A 25,532-nucleotide genomic window follows, 5' to 3' on the forward strand; every position below is an offset into this window, starting at 1 on the left:
GTAAGTCATGTTAAAACATCTGATTGATCAAGGTGTTCCAACCTGCTTTGATAAAGGGGTGATTTCCATTTGAAACCATTCAATAGGTACCTTTTCTTATTACCACAGAATTTTGCCTAACGTGAAATTCAAGGCAGTGCGATGTAGTGGTTGGAGTGCCTGGGAGACCAATGTTCAAATTGCCACTCAGCTATGAAGCTACACTGGGTGACTCTTGGAGGAACTATTGCAGTGGTTAGCAGCTGTCAGGAGATCTGTGCTACTAGTTTTGGGGACATACCGTTTTCCCAAGGGCATCTGCAGTGATGTATCATGGGACGCTGTGAACCAGGCATCAGACTGGTTCAGAGAGAAGGATATTCTTCTTCCCTTTCTCTGAAACTGCCTGCCCCCTACTAGCCATACCTGCCCCCTGCCCCCTACTAGCCATACCTGTCAGGAAAGTGTGTTTAAAGAGAAGAGGAAAAGAGGACGGAATATAAGGAAGTAGGGGTGAGTGGGCGAGGGTTGGAGAGGAATTCTCCTTCGGCTTGGATTCGAATCTGAGACATGGAAGGATTTGGAGCTTGTAATATTTACTTAGTACTTGAAGCAAGTATTATGAGCCTGCTGAGCCTCATTCTTTGAGTCCAGAAGTATGAGGCTGGCACCTTATCTAGTGCTAATAAAGCATCAACATTTCACAAGCAGGATCCCCAGTGGCCTTCTTGCTATGCTCAATGAGCTTGTTTTTCTCACTAGAGCACAGATTGCTGATGTGCATAGAATTTTTGTATTCAACACTAGTATTTAACTCTGGGATTATATCTAGTTCTAGATTTTACCTGCATTTACTTTTATCTGCATGTATAAGTAAATTATATATGTCTATCAAACATATACCTACTCTTGAATCAGGCTTAAGGTTCTTCTATTAATTTAAAACACAAGAAAGTTGAACCTGATACTTTAGTACTTGGTACTTTAGGTACTTTAGAACCTGGTACTTCAGGAGACAGAAGAATGATGTCCAGCCACTTTTGATTGATGGAATCTGCATGGAGAGGGTAACAACATTCAGATTCCTTGGCATTGAGCTACAGGAGGATCTGTCCTGGAGTGTCAACACAAGGGGGCTTGTGAAGAAGGCGCAACAGAGACTGTAATTATTGAGAATACTCAGGAAAAACCATCTTCTGCAAAAGCTGCTGCTTGCCCTCTATCACTGTGCCACTGAGAGCGTGCTCACTTATGGGTTATGCGTGTGGTACGGAAGCTGTACTTCCCAGGATAGGGTAGGGTTGTGCAGAATTATTAAAACAGTGGATAGCATTATTGGCTGCTCACTCTCCACCTTAGAACAAATCTATATCACCAGGTGCCACAGGAAAGCACTAGACATATCAAGAGATCCATCGCATCCTGGTCACCGTTTCTTCGAGCTCCTGCCATCGGGACGGAGATACAGAACAATGAAGGCGAGAACGAGCTGTCTCAAGAACAGTTTCTTCTCTAGAGCAATTTCGGCCTTAAATGGAAAGTCTGGACTTTGAAGTCATCTTATTTTTACTTGTCATTTTGTATTGTATTGGTTAATTAATGTTTTGTAGTTATTTAAAATTTATGTGGAGTGCCTTATCTGAGTGGATGGAGCAGCCGAGCAATTTCGTTGTTCCTGCAGGGGGGCAATGACAATAAAGATTATCTTATCTTATCTATCTTATCTTATCTTAAGGGGCTGCCTAACCCCCTATATCCCAGATAGATACCTGAGATCATCTGTAGGAGTTTCACTGGTTATCCACCAATTGGTGAGGCTCATCTGATTCCAACATGAAACGGGACCTTTTATGTCATCAACCCAGTTTTGTAGAATGCCTTTTTCAGAGAAAGGGTGTGCAAGAGGTGACATGATAGAAAGGTATGAAACTTTGCATGACATGGAGAAACTGTCTTTCCCTCTCTCATAACACTAGAACATGTGGATATTCTATGAAGCTAAAAGTTGGAAGAGTCAGAAAAGACAAAAGAAAGTACTTCTTCAAGCAGTGCGGAGTTAAACTATGACATTCACTCACAGAGGAGGCAGGGGTGACTACTGACTTGGATTGCTTTCAAAGAGGATTAGACAAGATCGTAGAGGTGAAGGCTATCAAGGACTACTAGCCACGGGAGGCAGTAATGCTTCTGAATACCAGTTGCTTGCTTGCTTCCCACAGGCATCTGGCTGGTCACTGATGATTCAGCAGGTTCTTATGTTTTATGTGCATTCTCCTAGACTGCATGGAAGAGGGTTTTTCATTGTTGCATATTTACAATGGGACATGGATGGGGTTGTGGTCTAAACCACTGAGCCTCTTGGACTTGCCGATCAGAGGGTCGGTGGTTCGAATCCCCACAATGGGGTGAGCTCCTGTTGCTCTGTCCCAGCTCCTGCCAACCTACCGGTAGCAGTTCGAAAGCACGCCAGTGCAAGTAGATAAATAGGTACTGCTGTGGCGGGAAGGTAAACGGTGTTTCTGTGCGCTCTGGCTTCCATCACATACATACATACATACATACATACATACATACATACATACATACATACATTATCTTACATACCTCTTACATACACCATCTTACTTACATCATTTACTTACTTTAACTCCTCTTTATATAGTCGGAATTAAAATCAAAACTATAATCAAATTTAAGCTTATCAACCTCCCCCTCCACCACCCTCCACCCACCATGTGTGCTTTACTTCCAATCACATAATCTGTAATACTATTTCTCTATTAACATATTTTGCATATTATTTCCTTTATACATATTTCTTATCTTCTTTCCCATTCAACATTTCATTACATCATTCTTTAACTGTTATAGCATATTATTTAATTCATCCTCTATTCTCTTATCTCTCTAATTTCTAATTTCTGGATTTTTCTTAATTTGATAGCAAATCCAGTTTCTCCATATTTTTTTTTAATATTCTTTAAACATTTACCATTCTTTTTCTATTTTTTCTTTCGAAACCCTTCCAATGTTTCCCATTAATCTTGCCATATTGTAATATTCTATCAGTTTTGCTAACCACTCCACTTTTGTTGGTATTTGGGCGCTCTTCCAGTTCTTTCATCACAGTGTCTCGTTGCACCAGAAGTGGTTTAGTCATGCTGGCCACATGACCTGGAAAGCTGTCTGTGGGCAAACACCAGCTCCCTTGGCCTGAAAGTGATATGAATCACAACCCCATAGTAGCCTTTGCCTGGACTTAGCTGTCCATGTGTCCTTTACCTTTTTACCTATTTACAATTCTTTAAATCCAGCACATGGATAAACTATGGAACTCATTCCCACAGGATGCAGTGATGTCCACCCAAGTATTTTTGGTTGTTGTTGTTGTTTTTGGTTGGTTTTTTTTTTTAAGGGTGGCATTCTTTAAAAGTCTGTTCACCTGCCTATCGCCAGTGAGTTACAGGAGAAATTGAACCAAACAGGGGGGAAAGAGATGGCAAATGTATGAAGAGTGGCTTGCATCTGACTTGCAAAACTTCAGCAAAACTCCATTCTAGTTTCTCTTGCCTGGCTTATACCAATGTGGATAAACGTTGATCCATCAGTGGGGAAAGAAAACCAAATTAAACCAAAACAAATCAGAAGTTAATGATTCACTATCAAATGTAGAACCCCCCCCCTCCCCAATTAATGGATCTTCACATCTCATTTAATAGCTTTCGGTACATTGACATGGATATCAGCTTTGCTCCCATCAAGTAGTTTGCATTCATTAGTTCATTAAGCAGCAAAATACTCAAACAAATTGAAGTCAAACTTTATTAAAAAGTCATGGCAGAGCTTCAATAACAACAAAACAAAACAAAACCCTGCACTGTGTGATGAATGCCAAGCCAATCAAACAAAAATGAATATTGGATATCAAGTGATCAACGTCTATAGTAGAGAATTCAGCACTATATTCAACACAATGTTTGGGAAATAAAAGCGGTTAAAAGTGATCAAATCATTGGTGGTTGGGGCCTGTTGAGTCTGGAAGGGTGGAATCAGAGCCAATGATAGGCAGAGCCAACTAATTTCAATTTTGTCCCTCTCCTCTGGATCCGATGGAGGAGGCAAGACCAAGGCAGCAGGACTATGGATAGCTCCGAGGGAACAACTTGCTCTCACAAAGATTGAAAGCAGACTGAGATTGCTTCTGCATTATCCATTTATAGCAGTATCACACCACTTAAAACATTCATGGCTTCCCCCAAAGAATCCTGGGAAGTGTAGTTTGTTAAGGGTGCTAAGAGTTTTAGAAGACCTCCTACTCCCCTTACAGAGCTACAATTTCCAGAGGATATTAACGACCAATCCCTCTTCCCAGGGAACTTGGGAATTGTCGCTCTGGATGGGGAATAGTGGTCTCTTAAAAACTCTCAGCATTCTTAAGGAACTAGACTTCCCAAGATTCTTTTGGGGTGGTCATGTGTGTTTAATACAACATAATAAAGCATTAAATGGATAGCACAAACGGGGCCTAAGCTTGTTTAAGTTCTTGCTCTCAGATTACCTCGCTTAGGTTCCACCCCTTTGTCACCAACACTGGATTCTTAAAGGGCGAAGCCTCCTGACACTTCTCCTCTGTTCTCTAGTCTCCTGCTTGGTGAAATCCTTGTACTGATGGTTCTCCTGCCTAGTGAAATCCTTGAATTGATGGTTTGGTGAGCTCTTGGTGGAGCATTCGGTTGCCCATGGGAAGGTGCCCATGAGGACTAAGTCTCTGGTCTTACAGATACAAGTGGTTTTTCTGGGGCTTGTGTTCCTCAGCTCAGTTGTTTCCTATTCTCCAGCATGAGGGTCGCGAAAAGTGTGGGTGCAGAAATATGCAGATTCCCAAGCAGGCACCCAGACAACATCTATTGGGGCTCCACACTGGGATTTGTTTTCTCCATATTCGCACCCTGTCGCTAGCTTCAATCACGTTCTGTGTGGCATTTGGTTGTTTTTTGCACCCCTATGGATGACTGCCTCAACTTCAGCTCCAAGTCACTGAACACTGACCCATCATTCCAGCCATAAGCAAACCCTCCTTAGAGACAAGACACAAGATAGTCAAACATCAGGAGCCTTGATGTGTTCTCCAAAGTCCTGGAGATGGAAAAGAGGAAGCCCAGTTTTTCTACTTTTTAATTCATTTTAGCACAGAGGAGTTCATTGCTCAGAACTGAAGGGAACTGTAACCAGGACAAGGGCAGCCTTGCTGCTGAGAGAGGTGATGCCTTTTATCTTTCCTCCTTTCTGAGATGTGCTGCCTATTTTCAGCTCTTTGTACAATGGTGTGAGGTTGCTAGGCAACAGTTCTAGTGGTCCTCCAGTGGGTGGCCGGTTAACTGCTTCACAACAGTGGGGAGGATGGAGACAAGTGTTGACTGAGAGGGAGCAAAACAATGTGGTTTGGGTATCCTGCCTTCTGTTTCCTCAAACGAGGAAAGTCTTTAAAACAACAGCACATCATATTACATCCCAGTCACTAGTTACTCATAGCAGAAGAACGGACTGTTCTTCTCATAGCCATGACCACAAAATTTCCCTAAATACGGTATGTTGTCTTTTCTGTTCCTTGGGATGGAAGTATGTGATTAACTAGGCTTCCACAAGAGACCAACTGGAATTTGAATCTGGGAGAGCCCTCTTTTGTGCAATGCTCCACAGGTTGGGAACCTCAGGTGATCCTCTTTATCCAACCCTTGAAACTCTCCATGGACCATGCCCTCCTTCCCAGGCCACACCGATCATGAGCACTCAGATACGATTGGCTGGTGGGGATGTGTTCTTGAATCATGACAATGTCACTTGCTGAGATGGATGGAGGACAGAAAGATGTATGGAGGAGTAGAAATCTTAGTGTGGCTGGGATATAGCTTAGTGTACAAAGATAAGAGTCTAATCTATTACTCCACCCACTTTTTGACACTGGTCCCACCCACCCCTAGGATTCACACCACAGAAGGTTGCCCATGGGGTAATAATGCAGCCCTGAGGCTGAAAAGGGTTCCCTGTCTCTGCTATATGCCCCCCCCCCCACATAGTTCAGTGGTAGAGCATGTGAAAGACTGGTTTCTACCACACGCACACCATCAGCACTCCACAACTCTCCATCCCAGAAAATATGAAGTAGGATTGCAGGTCCAGAACATATTCCCACCAGGCAAAAGCACTAGGAGAAGGTACAGAAAGGGGTCAATAAGAGGCATGGCCTGGGCCAGATAGAAAAATCCATTTGACTGCATTTGACCCACAGGCTGGACGAGGTTCTCCACCTCTGCATTAGAAGATGCAACCAGAGATCTCTGAAAAATGACTCAAGGCAGGAGGCAATTAAAGGAATACAACCAACCACAGAACATGAATACATGTGGTGCCATTATGCTTCTCTTATATGATTCAATCAGCTTTATGAAGAAGGCACCCTTTTTCTCCCTCCTGTTGAGCCAAGAGACTTACCATTTAAATTGGCTTTGGGGCTCTGCTATTCCTTGGCGACTTGTGGCTCAGATCTGCAGCGTGCCGCTGCCCATGCGCCAGCCAGGCTAGGAGGCTCCAATAGTTCAAAATGTTCTCTTCATGTCAGCGGAAGTAGAAAGTACAAAGCTGCTCTCGCGACAAAAGACCGGGCAAGGGAGCCAGCTGGCACCAAGTGCAGCGGTTTCCTCGTATCTCCTGGAGACTGTGGGCTCTGTCTCTTGGCTCCAGCCCTACTTCTCAACCTTTACGATCTTAAGTGAAGGTCAAAAACCTTCCACAAGAGGGGCAAAAAGCCTGGGATAAAATGGAATTATACACAGAAGGAGCCAAGGAAAATAATGCCTGAGGATCTCAATTATATTTCTTTGTCTTCTTTTTACAAAATGAGTTCATTTTCTAGCTCCCAACCAAAATGATCAAGGGGACAGAGTGACTCCCCTTTGAGGAAAGGTTGTTTTGGATTTTTTAGTTTACAGAAAAGGCAAACAAGAGGTGACATAAGAAAAGTGCATACAATTATGTATGGGTTTGTGAGAGTGGACAGAGAAACGCTTTTCTCCCTCTCTTGTAATACTGGAACTCATGGATGTCGAATGAAGCTGAGTGTTGGAAGATCCAGGACAGATAAAAGAAAGTACTTCTTCATGCAATGCATCATCATATTTCATTGTTTATTTGTGGCCCATCAGACTGGGTTGCCCCAACCACTCTGGGCGGCCCACATCAAAAAATTAAAAACACGATAAAACATCAACCATTGAAAACTTCCCTGAAGAGGGCTGCCTTCAGGTGCCTTCTAAAAGTCAAATAGCTGTTTTCTGTTTGACATCTAAAAGTCAAATAGTTGTTTATCTGTTTGACATCTGAAGGGAGAGCACCAGAGCCAAGAAGGCCTCTGCCTGGTTCCCTGTAGCTTCATGTTTTGCAGTGAAGGAACTTCCAGAAGGCCCTCAGAACTGGTCCTCAATGTCTGGGCTGGACGATGGAAGTGAAGACGCTCCTTCAGGTATTCAGGGCCAAGGCCGTTTAGGGCTTTAAAGGTCAACTTTGAATTGTGCTCTGAAACCGCAAAATATAGCACTCTCTCCCACAGGAGGGAGTGATCGCCACCAACTTGGATGACTTTTAAAAAGTGTTACCAATGGAGACTATCAATAGCTAAAGGCCACAATGGCTATGTTCCACCTCCATGCTCAGAGGCAAAAGTGCTTCTCTTGTTCCTGGGAACCAAAGTGGAGGAGAGCATTCTTGCGCTGGGGTCCTGCTTCTGGGTTTCACACAGGCATCTGGTTGGCCACTGTGAGAACAGGATGCTGAGCCAGATGGCTTATTGGCCGGATACATCAGGCTCTTCTTGTGTTCTTGTATTCATGGTCAAACATTATGGCTGACATTCAATTCAAGAATGAATTGTGCTTTGGTCCAACACACAGCATAGATCAGGAACAGAGGAACCTGATTATAAGAAGATTCCATTGGTTCATCTGAGTCAGTATTGTCTACAGTGGAGGGGGGGACAATCCCAGCTCCACCTGCAGACAGTCATGGGAGAGAAATTTGGTTCAGTTGCATTTTAATACTAACCTACCTCTTTTGCACTTTCTGAACCAATAAGCAAACTGAAACACAACTATCCTATGAAATTTGCACTCCTTCAAAAAGAAAACTTGATGCAGTTCTCCAACCAAATGATGCGCACAAAATTGCATACATTAGGAGAAAGTGTGCATAAAAATGCATATATTCTTGAAACTGGCATACTAAAAAAATGTATCATGTTAAGATAGCTGAATCACATGATTTGGAGAAGCATGGATTTTGAATTGGACCTGCTTTTTGCTTCGCATATTGTTTTAGAAAGAGTGAATTGGGTTAGGTTCACCCACCCAGTTTCTCCACCAGCTTTCTTGAAGGTAGGGTGGTTTATTTAAAAATTAAATGCTTCAAAAGATGCTTCGCCAACCACAATTAGCAGCTGAGACTTCCTGGCTGCTGATCCTGGTTGGTGAAGTTGCAAAAAGAAATGCTGCCAATAAAAAAAAGCCTTCAAGGGAATGATCACCTGAAAATGGAGAGGGGGGTTTGATCTACTACTAGGGGACATTCAAGGCTTATCAGTGAGCACATGCAACACATCAGTGAAAACAGCCAGGCCTCTGTGCTGCCTTTCCATTGCACTCTGGCCCCCACCCCCATCTTCCTTTTCTTATTTTGCAAAACTACAAAAAGGAAAGAGAAGGGCAGGGGGAGGGAAAACAGCAACATCCATAGAAATAATCGATGGATCATCCAGATTTTATCTGGGAATGTGAGCCTCTAAAGGGTAACCTTAAGCCCTCAGATGATCATTGATATAGACTTATTAGCACAGGAGGTATTGAAATTTGCACCAATAATAACACAAAGGGGGAGTGTGAGTGGGGGGGAGGAGGAAATCCAGCTCTATTTCTCTGAATTTGAGATCAAATTTTGCTTATTTAAAGTATGTCTGTGCCATTATTAATTGAAGATCCATAGATGTTCAAAACAATTAAAATAAGAATACATGTAGCAGTGAGTGTATAGTGCAGCAGTACAACCCTCAAAATGGAACAGGGCAGAGCAGAGGTGAAATCCCGAATGTCTGCTGAAACAGACAAGTTTTTTCTTGTCTGTAGAAAGCAGAGAGGAGGCTGTTAGGATTTCCCCAAGGAGGAAGTTCCATTCATATTAGGACTCCCATATAAAAGGTTGTGTTCTTGACAAAGACTAATAGCACCCCTCCTTCCTTCCTTCCTTCCTTCCTTCCTTCCTTCCTTCCTTCCTTCCTTCCTTCCTTCCTTCCTTCTTTCTTTCGTTCTTTCGTTCTTTTGTTTGCTCTGTCTGTCTGTCTGTCTGTCAGTCTGTCTGTCTGGTTTATAGCCCAGCTTTTCCCCAAGGAGCTCAATATGCTGTGCATGGTTCTCCCCCACCCACAACAACCCTATGGGTAGGTTAGGCTGAGAGGCAGTGACCATTCCAAGGTCATGCATTCATCTCCATGGCCGAGTGAAGATTTGAACCCTAGTCTCCCAGATCCTAGTCTGGCACTCTAATCGCTACAACACACCAGATGGCTGGACACTGGAAACTCATCAGTAAACCCTCAGTGTCACACTGAGTTGGAGGCACCAATGGTTGTCTCAGCATTGACTGCTGCACTATATCTAAGTTCTACTCAGAGTCAACGTATTGAACTTAATGGACCCAAGTTAGTCACGTCCATTAGCTTCAACGGGTATGCTCTAACTAACATTGTTTTCTAGCTTTGTGAAAGTCCTTGTGATAGTTCTCACAATGGGATCGGGAGGGCATGTCAATCACCTTCCTGTTTGATCCCCCCCCCCATATCTCTCTTAAGGAAGCCAAATGCCTTGGCATCTAATTAGTGACATGCATAAATGGATGAATGAGATTCTAGATGACTCTTGGGATTTCTTCAAATTCTAGAAATCCTTGAGTCTATTATTCTATACTTCTACCGGTATTATTTTATGTCCATTAAACAGCAATTGTAAGGCAGCAAAAGCTGAAGTGTTGCATCAAAGAGGAGCACATTGCAAGACCTCTTCCCCCACCCCCAACAGATTAAACAGGGCTGCCATATTCTGGGGATAAAAAAACCCAGACACCTTCTCACCATTGGGGCACCCCCCATCCTGCATCTCCCTCGCTTGCCCCTCCCTGCCACTAACCCCTTCCTTGCCTGCCTGTTCCCCCCTTCTTCCCTCCCCCCCTTGCCTTTGCTTTCTTCAGCCTTCTGCTCACGATGGGAGGCTGAGTGGCTCCGGGAAGGTCACACAAAGCCAGGGTGACCACCCGGACCGACACAGGGCCTAGCGCAGCCCCAAGAAGGCCATGCAAGGCCTGGCACCAACCAGGAACAACGCTAGCCCTAGTGTGACTCCCAGCAGGCTGTTGCAGCCCCCCCCCCCAATGCCAGCTTCCTGTTCTGGGGCACAGTGCCTTCTGAGCATGTGTGTGCCCCGTCTCCCAAAAAACCCCAAACCTAAAAATAAAAAACCCAAATCTAGACATTTAATTTAAAAATTTGCCCTGATGGGGGTGCTGGCCCCACAAAACTGGATGTGTCCGGGAAATCCCAGGCATATGGCAACCCTAGATTAAATCACCATAAATTCACGGTGAGCACACATGGCTCAGCTTATGCTTTGAATGTGAAATGACCCAAGTTCAGGAGTACTGAATCTGGTTGGTCTGCTAAAAAAAGCATACTGAGCCAATTCCTCTTCCATTCCTAACTCCTACCAAACTGGCAGCAACCCCATTGCTTCACATCAAACGCCCTGGGGGAGAGAGAGAGAGAGAGAGAGAGAGAGAGAGAGCTCTGCACCCAGAAGGAATCTTCTAACTCTCAGTCTCATCATGCCCATCATGATTTATTAAAACACGGTTGGGGAACCAGTTTTTGCTCGGAAGGCAAAAGTATGACAGGTAATCAGCCCTACCCATGAATCCATCTTCTGATATCTCAAGGACTCCATGTGACCCATTTTTGCCCATCAGCTGATCAGCAGTGCCTGCCAACCCTTTCTGGTCCAACCACATCATTACCTGTAAGGAAAATGGGAATGGCTCGTTGGAAACTGGATCATGGTGCAAAATGGAGACTTCTGGCAGGCCTAATTAGCCCACCTGCCTTAATCCTCTGTTTCTTCACATGCACACTGCAGCATCACTGAGATGCTTGGAGGAGATGATGTCAGCTTCCCCAAGCTCTGATAGGTTTCCCATTCTAAACTGTATCAAGAAACTCTCTTCCAGTAATTAGCTCTCATAAAGAGACCAGGAGAAGGCACAAGGAGAAGGGGACGGCAGAGGACGAGATGGCTGGACAGTGTTCTCGAAGCTACGAACACGAGTCTGACCAAACTGCGGGAGGCAGTGGAAGACGGGAGTGCCTGGTGTGCTCTGGTCCATGGGGTCACAAAGAGTCGGACACGAGTAAACAACTAAACAACAACAAAAGAGACATTCTTCTATCTAATAATTTATATCATCAGACATTTAAAAATCAGAGGTTTCTACACATGCACACTTTCATCTTCCTTTCTGGCAAACAAGGGCATTTTCACACTTCGGTGGCACATTCTAGCTAGGCAAAGGCACTTGAGAGGGCTAAGAAGCAGGGCTAATGGGTCTGGGGAGAGTCTTGGGGACCAGATAGTGGGTCTTGGGGGGCCCTGGAGCTGAGTTTTCTCCACCCATGGACACCCACACCCACACCAGGTCTCTTACGCCACCCATGAAGGGTGGTTGCCCACTGGTCAACAACTTCCATTTCCCCTTCCCTTTCACTACATTGCCTGCCAAAGTAGAGACCTTTCCCCATGTTTTGTTTTGTTTTGGTTTTTTCAAAACTCAGCTTGATAAGAGATTGGCAAGGGGAAACTGACTTTTAAAAAATTATACTTCGCTATTAAGCCAAAGCACAAAAACCATCTCACGGACAGTTAACATAGTCAATATACACCGTTAAATTGATGAGCGACCTATATATATTTTAAAAATGGAACGGCTCGGCAGCCCTTTTGCACATCAGAGTAATTTACCCCTTCTCCTGCCCCTTTCATCTGAAATGCTGAAAGCATCAATTTGCACCCGTGAAATGAGGAATAGCCTTGTGCGCCAGGTGGGGAGAACTAAGCAGTGAAGGAAAGAGAGGAGCCTGGCTTGGGGACACATATACTACCCGAACAACTCTTGTGTCGGCAGTTTTTGGCAGCCAGGTGCTGGGAAGAGGTGATGGCAGCAATTCCTTCACTGTCATTTCTAATTAGTCTATGGCTTATGTGCTCTCCCTCTCTCTATTGCACATGCATGCGCACACACCCCTAAGCACATGAAAATATATTCCACTAAAATGAATGGGATCTACAGCCAAAATGATAATTTAATATTGGAGCATCAAATGTCTGTTTTCAATTCATGTGGGGCAGCACCTGCTACAGACAGCTGTCAGCATTGCTGGGGCAGCAGTGACAGGAAGAGACTGGAGTCCAGGTGCAAATGAATCAGGATCTGACCCTTGCTCCCAGATATTAGGCAGGTCAAAGGTTTACAGTGGGGAAGAAAGTCTTCAAAAGTTCGGGTTTTTGTTTGGAAACTATGAATGTAGGGGGCTGCCTTATACAGACTCAGCCCATTGATTCATCTAGCTCAGTACTGTCTACATCTATTTAAACTTGTGTTCCCAGATGTTGCTTGACTACAACCCCCATCATCTTCATCCAGCTTAGCTAATAATCAGGGATGATGGATGTTTTCATCCATCAACATCTGGGAACAAAAGGTTAAGTAACACCAATGTAGACAGTACTAAGCTGGATGGATCAATGGCACTGTCTACAATGGTGTTATTTAGCCTTGTGTTCCCAGATGTTGTTGGACTAAAATGTCCATCATTGCTGACTATTGGCTAAGCTGGCTGGGGACAATGGGGGTTGTAAATCCATCAACATCTGGGGACCCAAAGTTGAAGATCATTGGTCTACACCAGGCATCCCCAAACTTTGGCCCTCCAGATGTTTTGAACTACAATTCCCATCTTCCCCGACCACTGGTCTTGTTAGCTAGGGATCATGGGAGTTGTAGGCTAAAACATCTGGAGGGCCGCAGTTTGGGGATGCCTGGTCTACACTGACTGGTAGTAGCTGTCAAGATTTTCAGGCAGGTGTCTTTTCCAACCCTACCTGGAGATACTGGTTGGAGGCAGTAATGCTTTTGAATAACAGTAGCAAGAAACCACAGGAAGGGAGAGTGCTCTTGTGCTTCAGTCCTCCTTGAGGGTTTCCTGCAGCCATCTAGATGGTCATAGGATGGTGAATGACCAATTGGCCAATGTCCCTCTTCAGTAGGCTCTTCTTATGTCCATTCTTTGCCTGGCAAGTCTGTGCCATGGTCCCAGGACACTGGTTTCAAATTCTCTCTCTCTCTCTCTCTCTCTCTCTCTGTCTCTCTCAGGGCTGTTGCTTTCATACCCCATGTCTGGACATCCAGGAAGCATCTGATTGGCTATTGTGAGAAACAGGATGTTGGACTAGATTAGGCTGTTAGTCTGATCTAGCATGGCTCTCCTTATACTATCTGAATTAAACTAATTTATCAAGCTGCCTCCTGGAACTAAATGAAGCTGATTTCTTTTTTCATCAAGACCCAATAGGGCCAGACCTCCACATAACTGATTTGAATGTCTTTTAATCTTATTCTCTCCCTCTCTCTTTCTAATTGTTAATTATTTGTTTTGAGCTCCAACCTCAGAGAGCTTTTTTTTCTAAAGACAAATTCACCCAAAGCTTAGGAGGGCATCAAAGGAAACGGCTTCAAGCTGTGAAAAGGTCACTGGCTGGCACCAAATTAGACTGCCGCAATTTTGCTAATATCTGCAAGAAAGGGCGAGGAGAAAATTCAGGATGAAGCAGATTGGAGCGGATGCTGTACATCTTGGTTTTTTGCTGTGGCATATGGGCATGATAGAATCAGGCTGACACAGGACCACTTTCAGTAACTGGGAGGGCAGGCAAGAAAGCATCGCCTTGAGCAGAGGGTGTTGTAGTGAGAATCACCTTAGGTGTTATATCTACCATAGTAAGGAGTATCTCACTGTAGGTTAGGAAGGGCTATAGCTCAGTTGCAGAGCATCTGGCTTTCAGGCAGAAGTCCCTAGTTGAATTCCAAGCTCCAGGTAGGATCAAAAGAGGCTGCTGCCTGAAATTCTGGAGAGCTGCTGCCAGTAGACAATACTGAAGTAGATGGGCCAATGGTCTGACTCAGTATAAGGCAGATTCCTATCTCTTGAAGGTGACACTTCTTCTGGGGATGAGAGTGGGGGAGAATGCAATAGAGACAGTCTCAAGAATGAGGACTCTGCCTCTAATACCCTTCTCACTAAGAGTGAATGGATGGTAGCTGTCCTACTGCCAACTCTACTATTAGGGAGAATAAGGAGCCAGCCCTACATGGCAGATGCTTGTGTAGCATCACGGTGTTGTAGGACAAAGCTGTGAGTGCCACACACTCCATTCTCCACCTTCTGATCTAGCCTGCCCCCTTGGGTATGATGGAGGATGCTGGCCCTTCTGGGAAGGGGGTATTCCATCAGCAACAATGACTTGTGGGTGTGTGTGCTGATTGGACAGGGCTACTAGTGGAGATAATGCAGACAATTCAAAGGTCCATGCAGGATGCACACAGCACAACGTGGACTGCCATGACTCCAGAAGGGTAGCATCTCATGGTCAGTGTTCCAGGCTGAGGACTTAGGGTGGTCTCTGCGTAACTTGAAGAGAAATTTTGCTCCTTATACTACTCCCCTGTCCACCCATGAACTACCAAGTAGGGAAAGACCATAGCCCTTGTCTATTTTGCATATGGGTTCATTGTAAGCATATGGGTTTACTGGATCCTGAGTGGAATGGGACCAATTCGGGTTCATCCAGGATTCAGTTTGATTGGGTTGAAGCCGCCCCAGATCACCCCAAGTTGAAACCAGGGTGCCCCAAGGTACCAGATTGGACCCCAATTTAGAGGGGACAGGCCATTCACAGCCCTATTCATAGGTCCGTTACATTCTGTTTCTGCCTCAATTTTTTTAAAAAAAAATATGTGCATGAAAAATTGTATTCTCTCTCTCTCTCTCTCTCTCTCTCTCTCTCTCTCTCTCTCTCTCTCTCTCACACACACACACACACACACACACACACACACACACACAAAAGAATCATATACTAGGTTCCTGTAGCTAATGACCATACTTATCACATCAGGGGTGGAATCCAGAGGAACTGATGGCTGCTGTTGCCTCACTTAGTGTTTCAGTTCAGTCTGGGGAGTTATTGGAGTGGTAGAGGAGGAGTAGGGAACTTTTTTCCAGCCTGAGGGCCACATTTCCTTATAGGCAATCTCCCAGGGGCCATATGTGACCAGAAGCAAAACTAGGTAGAGCCACTGCTATTTTCCAAAAATAAAGAGGTGCCAGAACTCACCATGAACACATCCCTCATTCTCTTAGAATTGCAATGGTGTCCACCTGAGAGGTACCAGAACTGAGTTCCGCTGAGTTCCAGCTGGAAAAAAAAGCCCTGGGTGGAGCAATCAATGTTCCTTTCACCTTCATACATCCCTCTATACCTTCCCTCCAGCCCGGCAAACAGCCTTATTGACATTCAAGGGCACATTCCAGCCACCCAAAAGCATACGGGGGTGGGGGGGGTGCAGAGCAGGACCATGAAAGGGTTTGGCCTGGGGAGAGTTCCAAGGGCTGAGAAAGGTGGGGAACAACTGTGCCTTGTGCAGAGAGGAGACCATCCTAAGATGCTGCTGCTGCTGCTGCTGTCAGCACTGTAAGAATGAAGCTGTGCCTGCCAGAATTCTCACCTTCCTCAAATGATGGGAGGAACCAAAGCTCTCTGTCCTGCAGGAAGGGTGGCACCCAGGTTGCTGTGGTGAAAGCTCCTATTCTGGGGGCCAGGAGGGGTGTAGACACCCTCTCGGAATCACAAATGTGAATGGATAAACAAGCGGGGAGTTAATCTCAAATGGTTTTACACTCTGTCTCATTTCAGTCAATGCATTTCCGTTCCTCCGTGCAGAGCCTAGTTCTGCTTAATTACCATGACTCAGGGAGAATGCTAATTGCCGGAGAGCGCTGGCAGGAGCCACAACAGAGGTCCTCTCCTGACCTCTAGGGGCCAGATGGGTGATGGAGACGCAGGCTACATTCCAAACCAAAGGACGGTGCTTCCACGCCAGTGAGAGAAGGAGAGACCAGCTTTTTCTAAGATCCTTTTGGGATGCCATCTCCTGTTAATTCCTCACTTTTAGAGTTACCAGATGCAGCAGAAGACCCCTCCACCCAGGCCAGCAGTTTGATACAGATGACAGTTTTCCATGGCAGGGCAGGAGCAGGGGCGATAACTCTTTCCTCAGCTGATCTGCATGGATACGTTTAGAAAGGGGGTTTGTGTGTTCTTACATGTGTGAGTGAGTGGGTAAAGTAATGAAAATGTAGACTGGCCACATTCACTGTTGGTCAGACACACACACTATTGGCACATGCCCCCTGGAGGGCTGGCAAAGGGGAATGTGGCCCTCAGGTCAAATGAATTTGCCCATCAGCTGTTTCAAAAAAGCCTTTGATTGGGCTGTGATAAACATAACTTCAGTTTGGAAGGCAGAACTATTTCCCATCCAAGCATTATGCAAGTTGTCTCCATTCAGTGTATTGATTTCCCTTCGTTGCTGCTTCTTAGGTGCCCTATTTTTATTTCTCCATGCTCCTTCCTCCTTCAAGCGTGTGATCCTTGCCAATCAGGGATCCTGAACTGACTGGTGTGATGTCACTCCACTGCATAGACCATCAGATTAGTATTTTGTGGTGAAATTGCTGAGAGCAAATGAAGTCAAGTGAGGGGGTTGAGGCCAGTGAAAACGAAACAGGGAAATAGGGTTTTCAGACAGTACTGAAACAATGCCCTCCCCACAAAAAAATAAATGGCCAGACAAAGGGTAGATGGTTTCAGCTCAGTTCTGCTTTTCATACAGGCTGCATTCACACAGCACTTTATTCCATTTCCTCAAGCTTCCCCTAACAGTTAATTTCTCCATTATAGTTGAGCTTTCACATAACCTAAAGGCCAACTTCAGAAAAATAGTGCTCATTTCAATGTTACTTGATGCCAGCAAGGGGGGTGTGTGTTACAATTTCAGCCCCCTTTGTCCAGAAAATTGTGGGTGAAAAGTGACTAAATTTCGGGCAGTGTACTGGCATACTGTTCTTTCCTGGGAATTGTGGGGAAACAGGAATGTGCAGGTGCAGAAAGGGTGGGGTAAGTATTGACGTTGCCTGTCAGAGGGTCGCCATGGCTACTCTAGAGTAACTCCGCCTGAGTCCAGTTTATCTTCAAAGAAGTTTATTGTGCTATTTATTTATAGTGTAGAGACAGCTTAAAACAGGACCTCTCATCCCAAATCAGAATCCGACAATGGCGTACGTTTGTTCCTATGCCAGCAAAGTAGTCTGGGCACCCCAAAACGCCGCCCCCTTGACCTGCGTTGCGGTACTCTCCTTACTTCTGGCGCCGGAAGGAGTGGTGCCCTTTCAGCTTCCTCCCTCAGCAGTCGGTTCCCTGACTCTGCAGTATCCCCAAGTGTCTGCCTGCATCCCTCCGCCTCCGAGCTTTCCCATTGTCCCTCACTCTGATTTCTCTCCCCCTCCGAGTCTCTTCCTCCCCCTCTGGCTGCTTCAGAACCACTGGTGCTCTCTGTACTTGATGAGGTGGACGTCAGGATGATGGGGGCTGGCTCCCTGTAGGGAGTCCCCCTTACATCCCCCAATGATATTTGTTGTTGTGTCACAGCACACCCACAGGTGTGAATGAAATTTAGTGTGGCATGCAGGTATATTGGTCAAAAAGCCACAGTTCCGTAACACAAAACATACTGCAGTGTGAAAGGAACATTAGAAAACAAGGCAGAAGCACTAGCATTATAATCAGGAAAACTAACACAACATTTTCCGCATCTAAATGCACTCGCAGTCTTGCAAAGCGTTACCCTTTAGTCAATTTTGAGTGCCTCAGCCTAAATGTAGCCAGGGGAAGAGCTGCCTAGAAATGGACAGCCACCTCCACTGCTTAGCATCTGCCCCACTTCCTTGCTGCTCAGGGAAGCTGTCTGACAGTAAAGATAATATAATAAATGACATTTTTACATCCCCTTCTATACACCGAGCAGGGCTTGGAGCACTGACTTTGACCTGGGAAACATTAGAAAGGCCAAGAATGGCACAGTCGTTGCCTGTGGTACTCTTGTACTGTCACACAATCCGCCCCCCTCTCTTTATTATTATTTTATTACATTTTAAACATCTTCATGACACAGAGGGGGGAATAAGTCAATCCCATTTACAACTAACCCTGGAGGAAAAGGAGGAACCGTCCTCCATGAATTCTAATGCACCAGTGAGCAAGCTGAGAGGCGCTAAGCAACTGAGGTTCTCGGGTCGATGTTTTCCTTAGTGGCTTCCTAGTAGGAGGAAGGCTCTCAAATGGTGGAGGTTCAGAACAAAGACTGGTGGAAGCAGGAGGAGCTGGCACATGCAGAGGTAAGGACATCACCAGGCGGTTGGCTCCTCAAATGGCATCTCCTAGGGATTTTGGGAAGTTGACCGCCTGCTTTTTGTGTGCTCAGGCACCTCTTGAGAAACCATCACCAAATTTGGCATGATCTGGAGCCTCGGTGGAGCGGGGGAGTGCCAAATCAAATGAGTAATGGTGAATAAACAAGTAATGCTAAATACTGCCGCTTAGCTCCAGTTTCCAGCTCTGCTGACCTCATAGCGCCTCTTATATATATTGTCAAAAAAAGAGCATGAAACAGACCACTGAATTGCAAACACTCTTTTATACATATAGCTGCAAATTTATAAATAACTGCTACGTATAATTTAAATAGGGCAAAAAAATACATCTCATCCTAGTGGGGAAGATTGTGACTCCAGGCACCTGCCTGATCAGTCTCAATGTCGATGGCAATTTTAATGCTCTTCCTGATCTCCAGTCTTGATATTTAAACTGAACTTGGATGAGCCAGTCCTTCAAACAGTCAACATCCTCCGGTGGAGGGCTATCCCATGAAAGCTTTTTAAAAAGAGGGCTGCCCTCTGTTTAGATGGACTTATGATCACCCTAGCCTGAGAAACAAATGCCAAAGCTAACTTAAACAGAAATGTATCTCACCATAGTGGGGGAGAGGATGGACAGGTGAACTGCCTGCTCAGTCTGCTTTCCGGATGCTCCTAAATGTTGATGGGCAACTTCAAGGCCCCTGTTGCTCTCCCTTCTCAGGTTTTTTTTTTATGTTTCAGCCAAATGTGGACTAGACAGCCCTTCAAGAAGAGGACTCCTTCCAAAAGGGGATTCTGCTCTGTAAAGGTAGGACATGTAGCTCCCTTATACTTAGCTCTGGTCCACCTTGCTGGACTCCCAGTGGAATTAGAACTGGGTTTGATACTGTTGCCTTTGTGCACTGGGATAAGAAAAGGAAGCAGGTCAGTTGAAAATCTTCACCCTTATGCTCAAGAAGAGTTCCTCCACCAACTTAGTCAATAAAATTGTGTGTGTGTGTGTGTGTGTGAGAGAGAGAGAGAGAGGGAGAGAGAGGGAGGGAGAGAGAGAGAGAAGACAGAAAAACAAACTATTGAGCAGAAAACACTGCAAAAGAAAAGCACCATCCTTCATGCACCCTCCAGTTTTGTGGGGCTCACACATTGCTATAGAGATATATCAGTACATTACAAGGAATCTCTCCCTCTTTCTATGGAATCTAGATAATAGTTTCAATAGCAAAAAGAAGAAGAAGAACAGAGAGGTCTATTTTGGAAGTGCAAATGGGGAAGACATCTGGGATTGGAACAGTCACCACATGAGAAGCATATGCAAGCTGTGAGCTGCCTGCTTGTTGCTTGAGGATTGATGGCTTGGGCCTCCTCTCTAGTCCGCTGAAGACCCTAAGCATTGTTGACAGCAATGGGAGACGCTGGCTGCTTGGGCTGACTCAAGATGTAGAAAGTCCTCCATGTGACTGGTGTGTGTGTGTGTGTGTGTGTGTGTGTGTGTGTGTGTGTGTGTGTCAATGTCATACATCTTTCCTCTATTGGCTTCTGATTCTTCTTTGATTCCTTCAGCCCTGGAGCGATACTCCTAGATCTCTTTGTCCAGCTCCGAAAAGTCTCCTTCCTGGTCCGAGCAGCTGTCTGTGTTATAATCCACTTCATCCCCAAAGGGAAGTTCATCGTCTGTCTCCAGGTTGCCATTGCTGCTGCTGCTTCTGCCACAGAATCGCAAAGAGAGAGACATAAAGAGAATTGAATACAGGCAGCAAGACACTTGATAAGGCATCACAAACATACATGTTTGTATGTGGGAGGGTGACTGATAGATAGAATGGCCAGAAATTGACACACCTATCAGTTTCGGATTCTCATTTTTCTAATCAGTTCTCCACATTTCTGCATCAGTTCAGATTTTTTAAAATCCATAAGAAAATTCATTGGCATTTTAATGTGCATTTTGCCTTTTGCAACCAATGTTTCCAAATATGCATTTTTGTGTACAGTGTTGTTTTCATTGATATGTGCATATACACTTTCCTCTAATGTACACATCCTTCTACACTGCCTTTGGATGCGGAACTGCACCACGTAATCCAGAGAAGGGCACATTTCGAAGGACAGAACAGAACAAAAAGGGATGGAATTGGGCCTATGGCTTTCAGTGAGACTGAAATGGTATTGATTAGCTTCTCGACACCTCCAGAACTGACCTAAAAGGCTGCTTAGGGACAAAGCCTGTGGTAAATGTCAGTTGTTTCCCCTTCCCTGCCTCCCTGAGAAATTTCCTCAGTTTTGCTTCATTCAAAATTTCCCTTGCTAGTTTACCCCTCCCCCCCAAAAAAAAATCATAGGAAAATAAGAAAGGCCTGTGGTTCTGGCATCCTATTCTCACAGTGGCTGTGGTAACCCGAGAAGCAAGACCTGAGCCAGGGCCAGCCCTATGGCCAGGCTGGGTGGTGCAGGGCACCATGGCGCTGGCCCGCCAGGAGGGCGCCGCAAGCTGCGCCCGCCCGCCCGCTGGCCGGCCAGTCCGCCGGTTCGCCGCGCAGCAGCGCCTGTGGCAGCCGTGCTGCGTGCGGCACCCACCTGCCCACCACACTGGGAAATGGGGGGGGGTGCCGGAGGGATCTGTCACTCCATGGCGCCAGGGGCGCTTAAGACGGCCCTGACCTGAGCACAAGAGCATTCTGCCCACCTGTGATTCCCAGCTACATGTTATTGCTTTTAATCCCTGGCAACAGCTCTACTGCAGGCATCCCCAAACTGCGGCCCTCCAGATGTTTTGGCCTACAACTGCCATGATCCCTAGCTAACAGGACCAGTGGTCAGGGATGATGGGAATTGTAGTCCAAAACATCTGGAGGGCCGCAGTTTGGGGATGCCTGCTCTACTGCTTCCAGCCATGGAGATGGAACATAACCATAATGGCTAGTTGATAGTCTTTGATGGAGGCATGAATTTGGGCAATCCTCTTCCAAATCTATCTATGCAGGTGGCCATCACTGCCTCCTGTGGGAGGGTGTTCCATAGTTTAACTATGCAATGAATTCATATCAACATCTTGTTTTCTGCTGCTCTGGAGGGCAGGACTCAAACCAATGGCTTCAAGTTACAAGAAAAGAGATTCCAACTATGGTCTCCATCAAGTGGTTGTGAGCTCTCCTTCAGTGAAGGTTTTTAAGCATAGGTTGGATGGCCATCAGTCATGGATGCTTTAGCTGAGATTCCTGCATAGCAGGGGTTTGGACTAGATGACCCTTGGGGTACCTCTAGCAACTCTACAATTCTATGATTCAATTCTATGATTCTATGATCTTGTTTTAGAAGAAATCTGGTAGCTGCTTTGGCCAAGCATCAGTGTAACTGATGGCCTGAACTTCTGGAGAAAGCCCCAATACAGTAGTTCAAGCTTATCATCCTCTCTGTTTTGGATTCAGGTTTCCAATACGTAATTGGGAAAGTTGAGATTGCTGTGTGTGTGTGTGTAGCTAGGGAGCCCTTGCTCAGCAGGAAAATGAAATAAAACCACATTCAAGCAATGCACACAGATACATAGGAATTGATTGCCCCGCTGCACATTTAACGCCTACTGTCCCATAACCCCCATCTAGTGAGGTCTATGGGAGCCTCAGCAGCAATTTGCAAATTTATGATGTGATAAATAGAAATCCTTTGTTTTGATTTTTAATTTGCATATTTATTGAGAGATGACTTGATCTTAATTAGTTCTGCTTTGTATGTATGTGTGTGCGCATATTTGTTTGTTTGCTTGTGTTCTTGAAAGGCTGCTTTGTATGAGTAGGAGCCCCGCGTTCCTGCTGACATAACCAAAAACAAGAGAAAAGACAGACCCATTGGGGCTGTTATTTATTCCTAAGTCAAACACACACACACACACACACACACACACACACACACACACACGTCTCTCTCACTCTTCTAGAAAAGGCTCTTTTATGTTAAATGCTGGCATAAACATTCAGTTCATTCTATGTACACTAAGCTCTCAAGCTTCGATGCTCTTCTGAATCAGAATATCTTGCTCAGCATTTTCTACATGGACTGGTAGTGGCTCTCCATAGTTTTCCTTCCTGCACTACCTAGAGATGTCAGGGATTAAACCTGGGACAGTGTGCAAGGCCGATGCTCTGCCATTGAGCTACAGATACGTAGCATGCCCTCTTCTTCTTCTGATGAAGAACTACTTCAGGATGAGTTGGAGCCCCCAGAAGCTTAGGAATAGCCCAGAACAACAGCCATGGAGGAGCCTCGATGAGGTTTCCCTCAGCCAAATCAATGTTACAAGTTCCTCACAATCTGCATTGTTTCCTGGTGATATATTATATTGCTGGCAGCTTTCTTTCTACAAGTAAGTTGTAATGTTTGTGAACATTCTTTTTTGTTCTTTCTTTTTTATTTCAGACAAAACATTAAAAGAAACAAACCAATATAAAACAAGCCAAACATTTCAAAGATCACCCCGAGAGAAAGAAATACATAAATGAACCTTCTGTGTCCTCATTACACACTTTGGAAAGAATATATCTATACATGCCAAACTTACAGCAGACTTGCAAAGTTAACAACAATGTCCTTTAAATCTTGGTGATAGCCAGTGACATGATATATAATTAAAGAAAATGTGGAATATAGAGGAAAAAGTTCAGGATAGCATACCTCCCCAAAAAGAAAAGTAAACAGAAGATAATCTCGGTTCTTCTGGTGAGAAATTAATGCAAGGAAGGAAGGGTGACTGGTTATCATAAAATTTACCTTGTGGAATATCACCTCTGACTACTCTGCAAGGTTGTGTTAGTCTACAAGTTGTTGTTGTTGTTGTTTAGTCGTTTAGTCATGTCTGACTCTTCGTGACCCTATGGACCAGAGCACGCCAGGCACTCCTGTCTTCCACTGCATCCCACAGTTTGGTCAGACTCATGTTGGTAGTTTCAAGAACACTGTCCAACCATCTCATCCCCTGTTGTCCCCTTCTCCTAGTGTCCTCCATCTTTCCCAGCATCAGGGTCTTTTCCAGGGACTCTTCTCTTCTCATGAGGTGGCCAAAGTATTGGAGCCTCAGCTTCAGGATCTGTCCTTCCAGTGAGCACTCAGGGCTGATTTCCTTCAGAATGGATAGGTTTGATCTTCTAGCAGTCCATGGAACTCTCAAGAATCTCCTCCAGCACCATAATTCAAAAGCATCAATTCTTCGGCGATCAGCCTTCTTTATGGTCCAGCTCTCACTTCCATACATCACTACTGGGAAAACCATAGCTTTAACTATATGGACCTTTGTTGGCAAGGTGATGTCTCTGCTTTTTAAGATGCTGTCTAGGTTTGTCATTGCTTTTCTCCCAAGAAGCAGGCGTCTTTTAATTTCGTGACTGCTGTCACCATCTGCAGTGATCATGGAACCCAAGAAAGCAAAATCTCTCACTGCCTCCATTTCTTCCCCTTCTATTTGCCAGGAGGTGATGGGACCAGTGGCCATGATCTTGGTTTTTTTGATGATGAGCTTCAGACCATATTTTGCGCTCTCCTCTTTTACCCTCATTAAAAGGTTCTTTAAGTGCCATCTTGCAAACCCTGTTGTAGTAAAGGTAAAGGACCCCTGGATGGTTAAGTTCAGTCAAAGGCGACCATGGGGTGTGGCGCTCTTCTTGCTTTTCAGGCTAAGAGAGCTGGCGTTTGTCCACAGACAGCTTTCCGGGTCATGTGAGTAGAATGACTAAACCACTGCTGGCACAACAGGACCACCATGGCACATACCAGAGCGCACAGAAATGCTGTTTACCTTCACCCCACAGTGGTACCTACTTGCACTGCTAGGCTGGCAGAAGCTGGGGCAGAGCAACGAGAACTCACCCCGTCACACGGATTTGAACTGCTGACCTTCCAATCAGCAAACCCAAGAGGCTCAGTAGTTTAGACCACAGCACTACCAGCATCCCCCATCCCTACTGTGCCAGCTCTGTATGGTTAACAAATGATCACTTCTCCATAAAAATGCAATCTCCAACCAGGCAGGAAATGGATTATTAACGGCTTCAAAATATATATCTTTACTTGCTCCTCAGCATAATGATAGCAAGACCAAACTGTGGCCTTTTACTCCGGGCCGTCTTTAGCAGATGCAGCGCCGGGGTGGAAATATCCGCCCAATGCCCTCAAATTACCATGGATAGTGTTGGGGTGGCCATAGCTGTGCACTGCCAGCTATTGGGGGGGGCAATGCCACTGTGGGAGAGCAATTACTGCAGAGGCTTGGGAGTGAAGTTGCGCCCCTCCCAAGCCTCCTTGGGAGGAGAGCAATCCTCGCAGAGGCTTGGGAGGCTTGGGAGGGAAGGTGTGTGCCTGCCAGCCATATGGTTGGCGGGGTGCAGCTTCCTTCCTAAGCCTCTGCAGGGATCGCTCTCCTCCCGACGAGGCTTGGGAGAGACGCAACTTCACTCCCAAGCCTCTGCGAAGATTGCTCTCCTCCTGTGGAGGCTTGGGAGGGAAGCTGCACGCCTGCCAGCTGCCATAAGGAAAAGGGGAGGCCACTGGCAAAGCCGCGCCGCTCCCCCACTTGCTGGGGTGCCCCTGAGAGGCTGGCTGGCACCCTGGCGTGACGCACCACTAAGCCCTATGGGAAAGATGGCTCTGCTTTTACCAATGTAATATTCAGAATTTTAATAGTCCAGTGTAAAACTTCATCCCAAAATTTGGTTATGGCCTGAAACTCCCATCAAAAGTGAATATAAGGTCCATTAGTAGAAAAACCTTCACCAACCAAGAGAGATAACCAAGCAACAAATATGACATAAATGCACTGGAGTCAGATACCACCTGTGGATTAATTTAAGTGATTGCTTCTTAACAAGTGTAGAGATCAGTTTAAATGAGGGTG

At 45.4% G+C, this 25,532-nt stretch overlaps 1 protein-coding gene across 1 annotated transcript in view; it reads right to left on the reverse strand.

Moving 5' to 3' along the window:
• Positions 1 to 17,428: 17,428 nt before the first annotated feature.
• AGBL1 (AGBL carboxypeptidase 1) overlaps positions 17,429 to 25,532 on the reverse strand; it is a 403,281-nt gene continuing 395,177 nt past the window's right edge. The window contains exon 23 of the mRNA XM_088656701.1: positions 17,429 to 20,358. Within this exon, the coding sequence (XP_088512827.1) occupies positions 20,232 to 20,358 (127 nt within the window). The 3' untranslated portion in view covers positions 17,429 to 20,231. The remainder of the gene's footprint in view (positions 20,359 to 25,532) is intronic.

Source organism: Zootoca vivipara, chromosome 13, assembly GCF_965207765.1.
Source record: "Zootoca vivipara chromosome 13, rZooViv2.hap1.1, whole genome shotgun sequence".
NCBI classification, from domain to species: domain Eukaryota; kingdom Metazoa; phylum Chordata; class Lepidosauria; order Squamata; family Lacertidae; genus Zootoca; species Zootoca vivipara.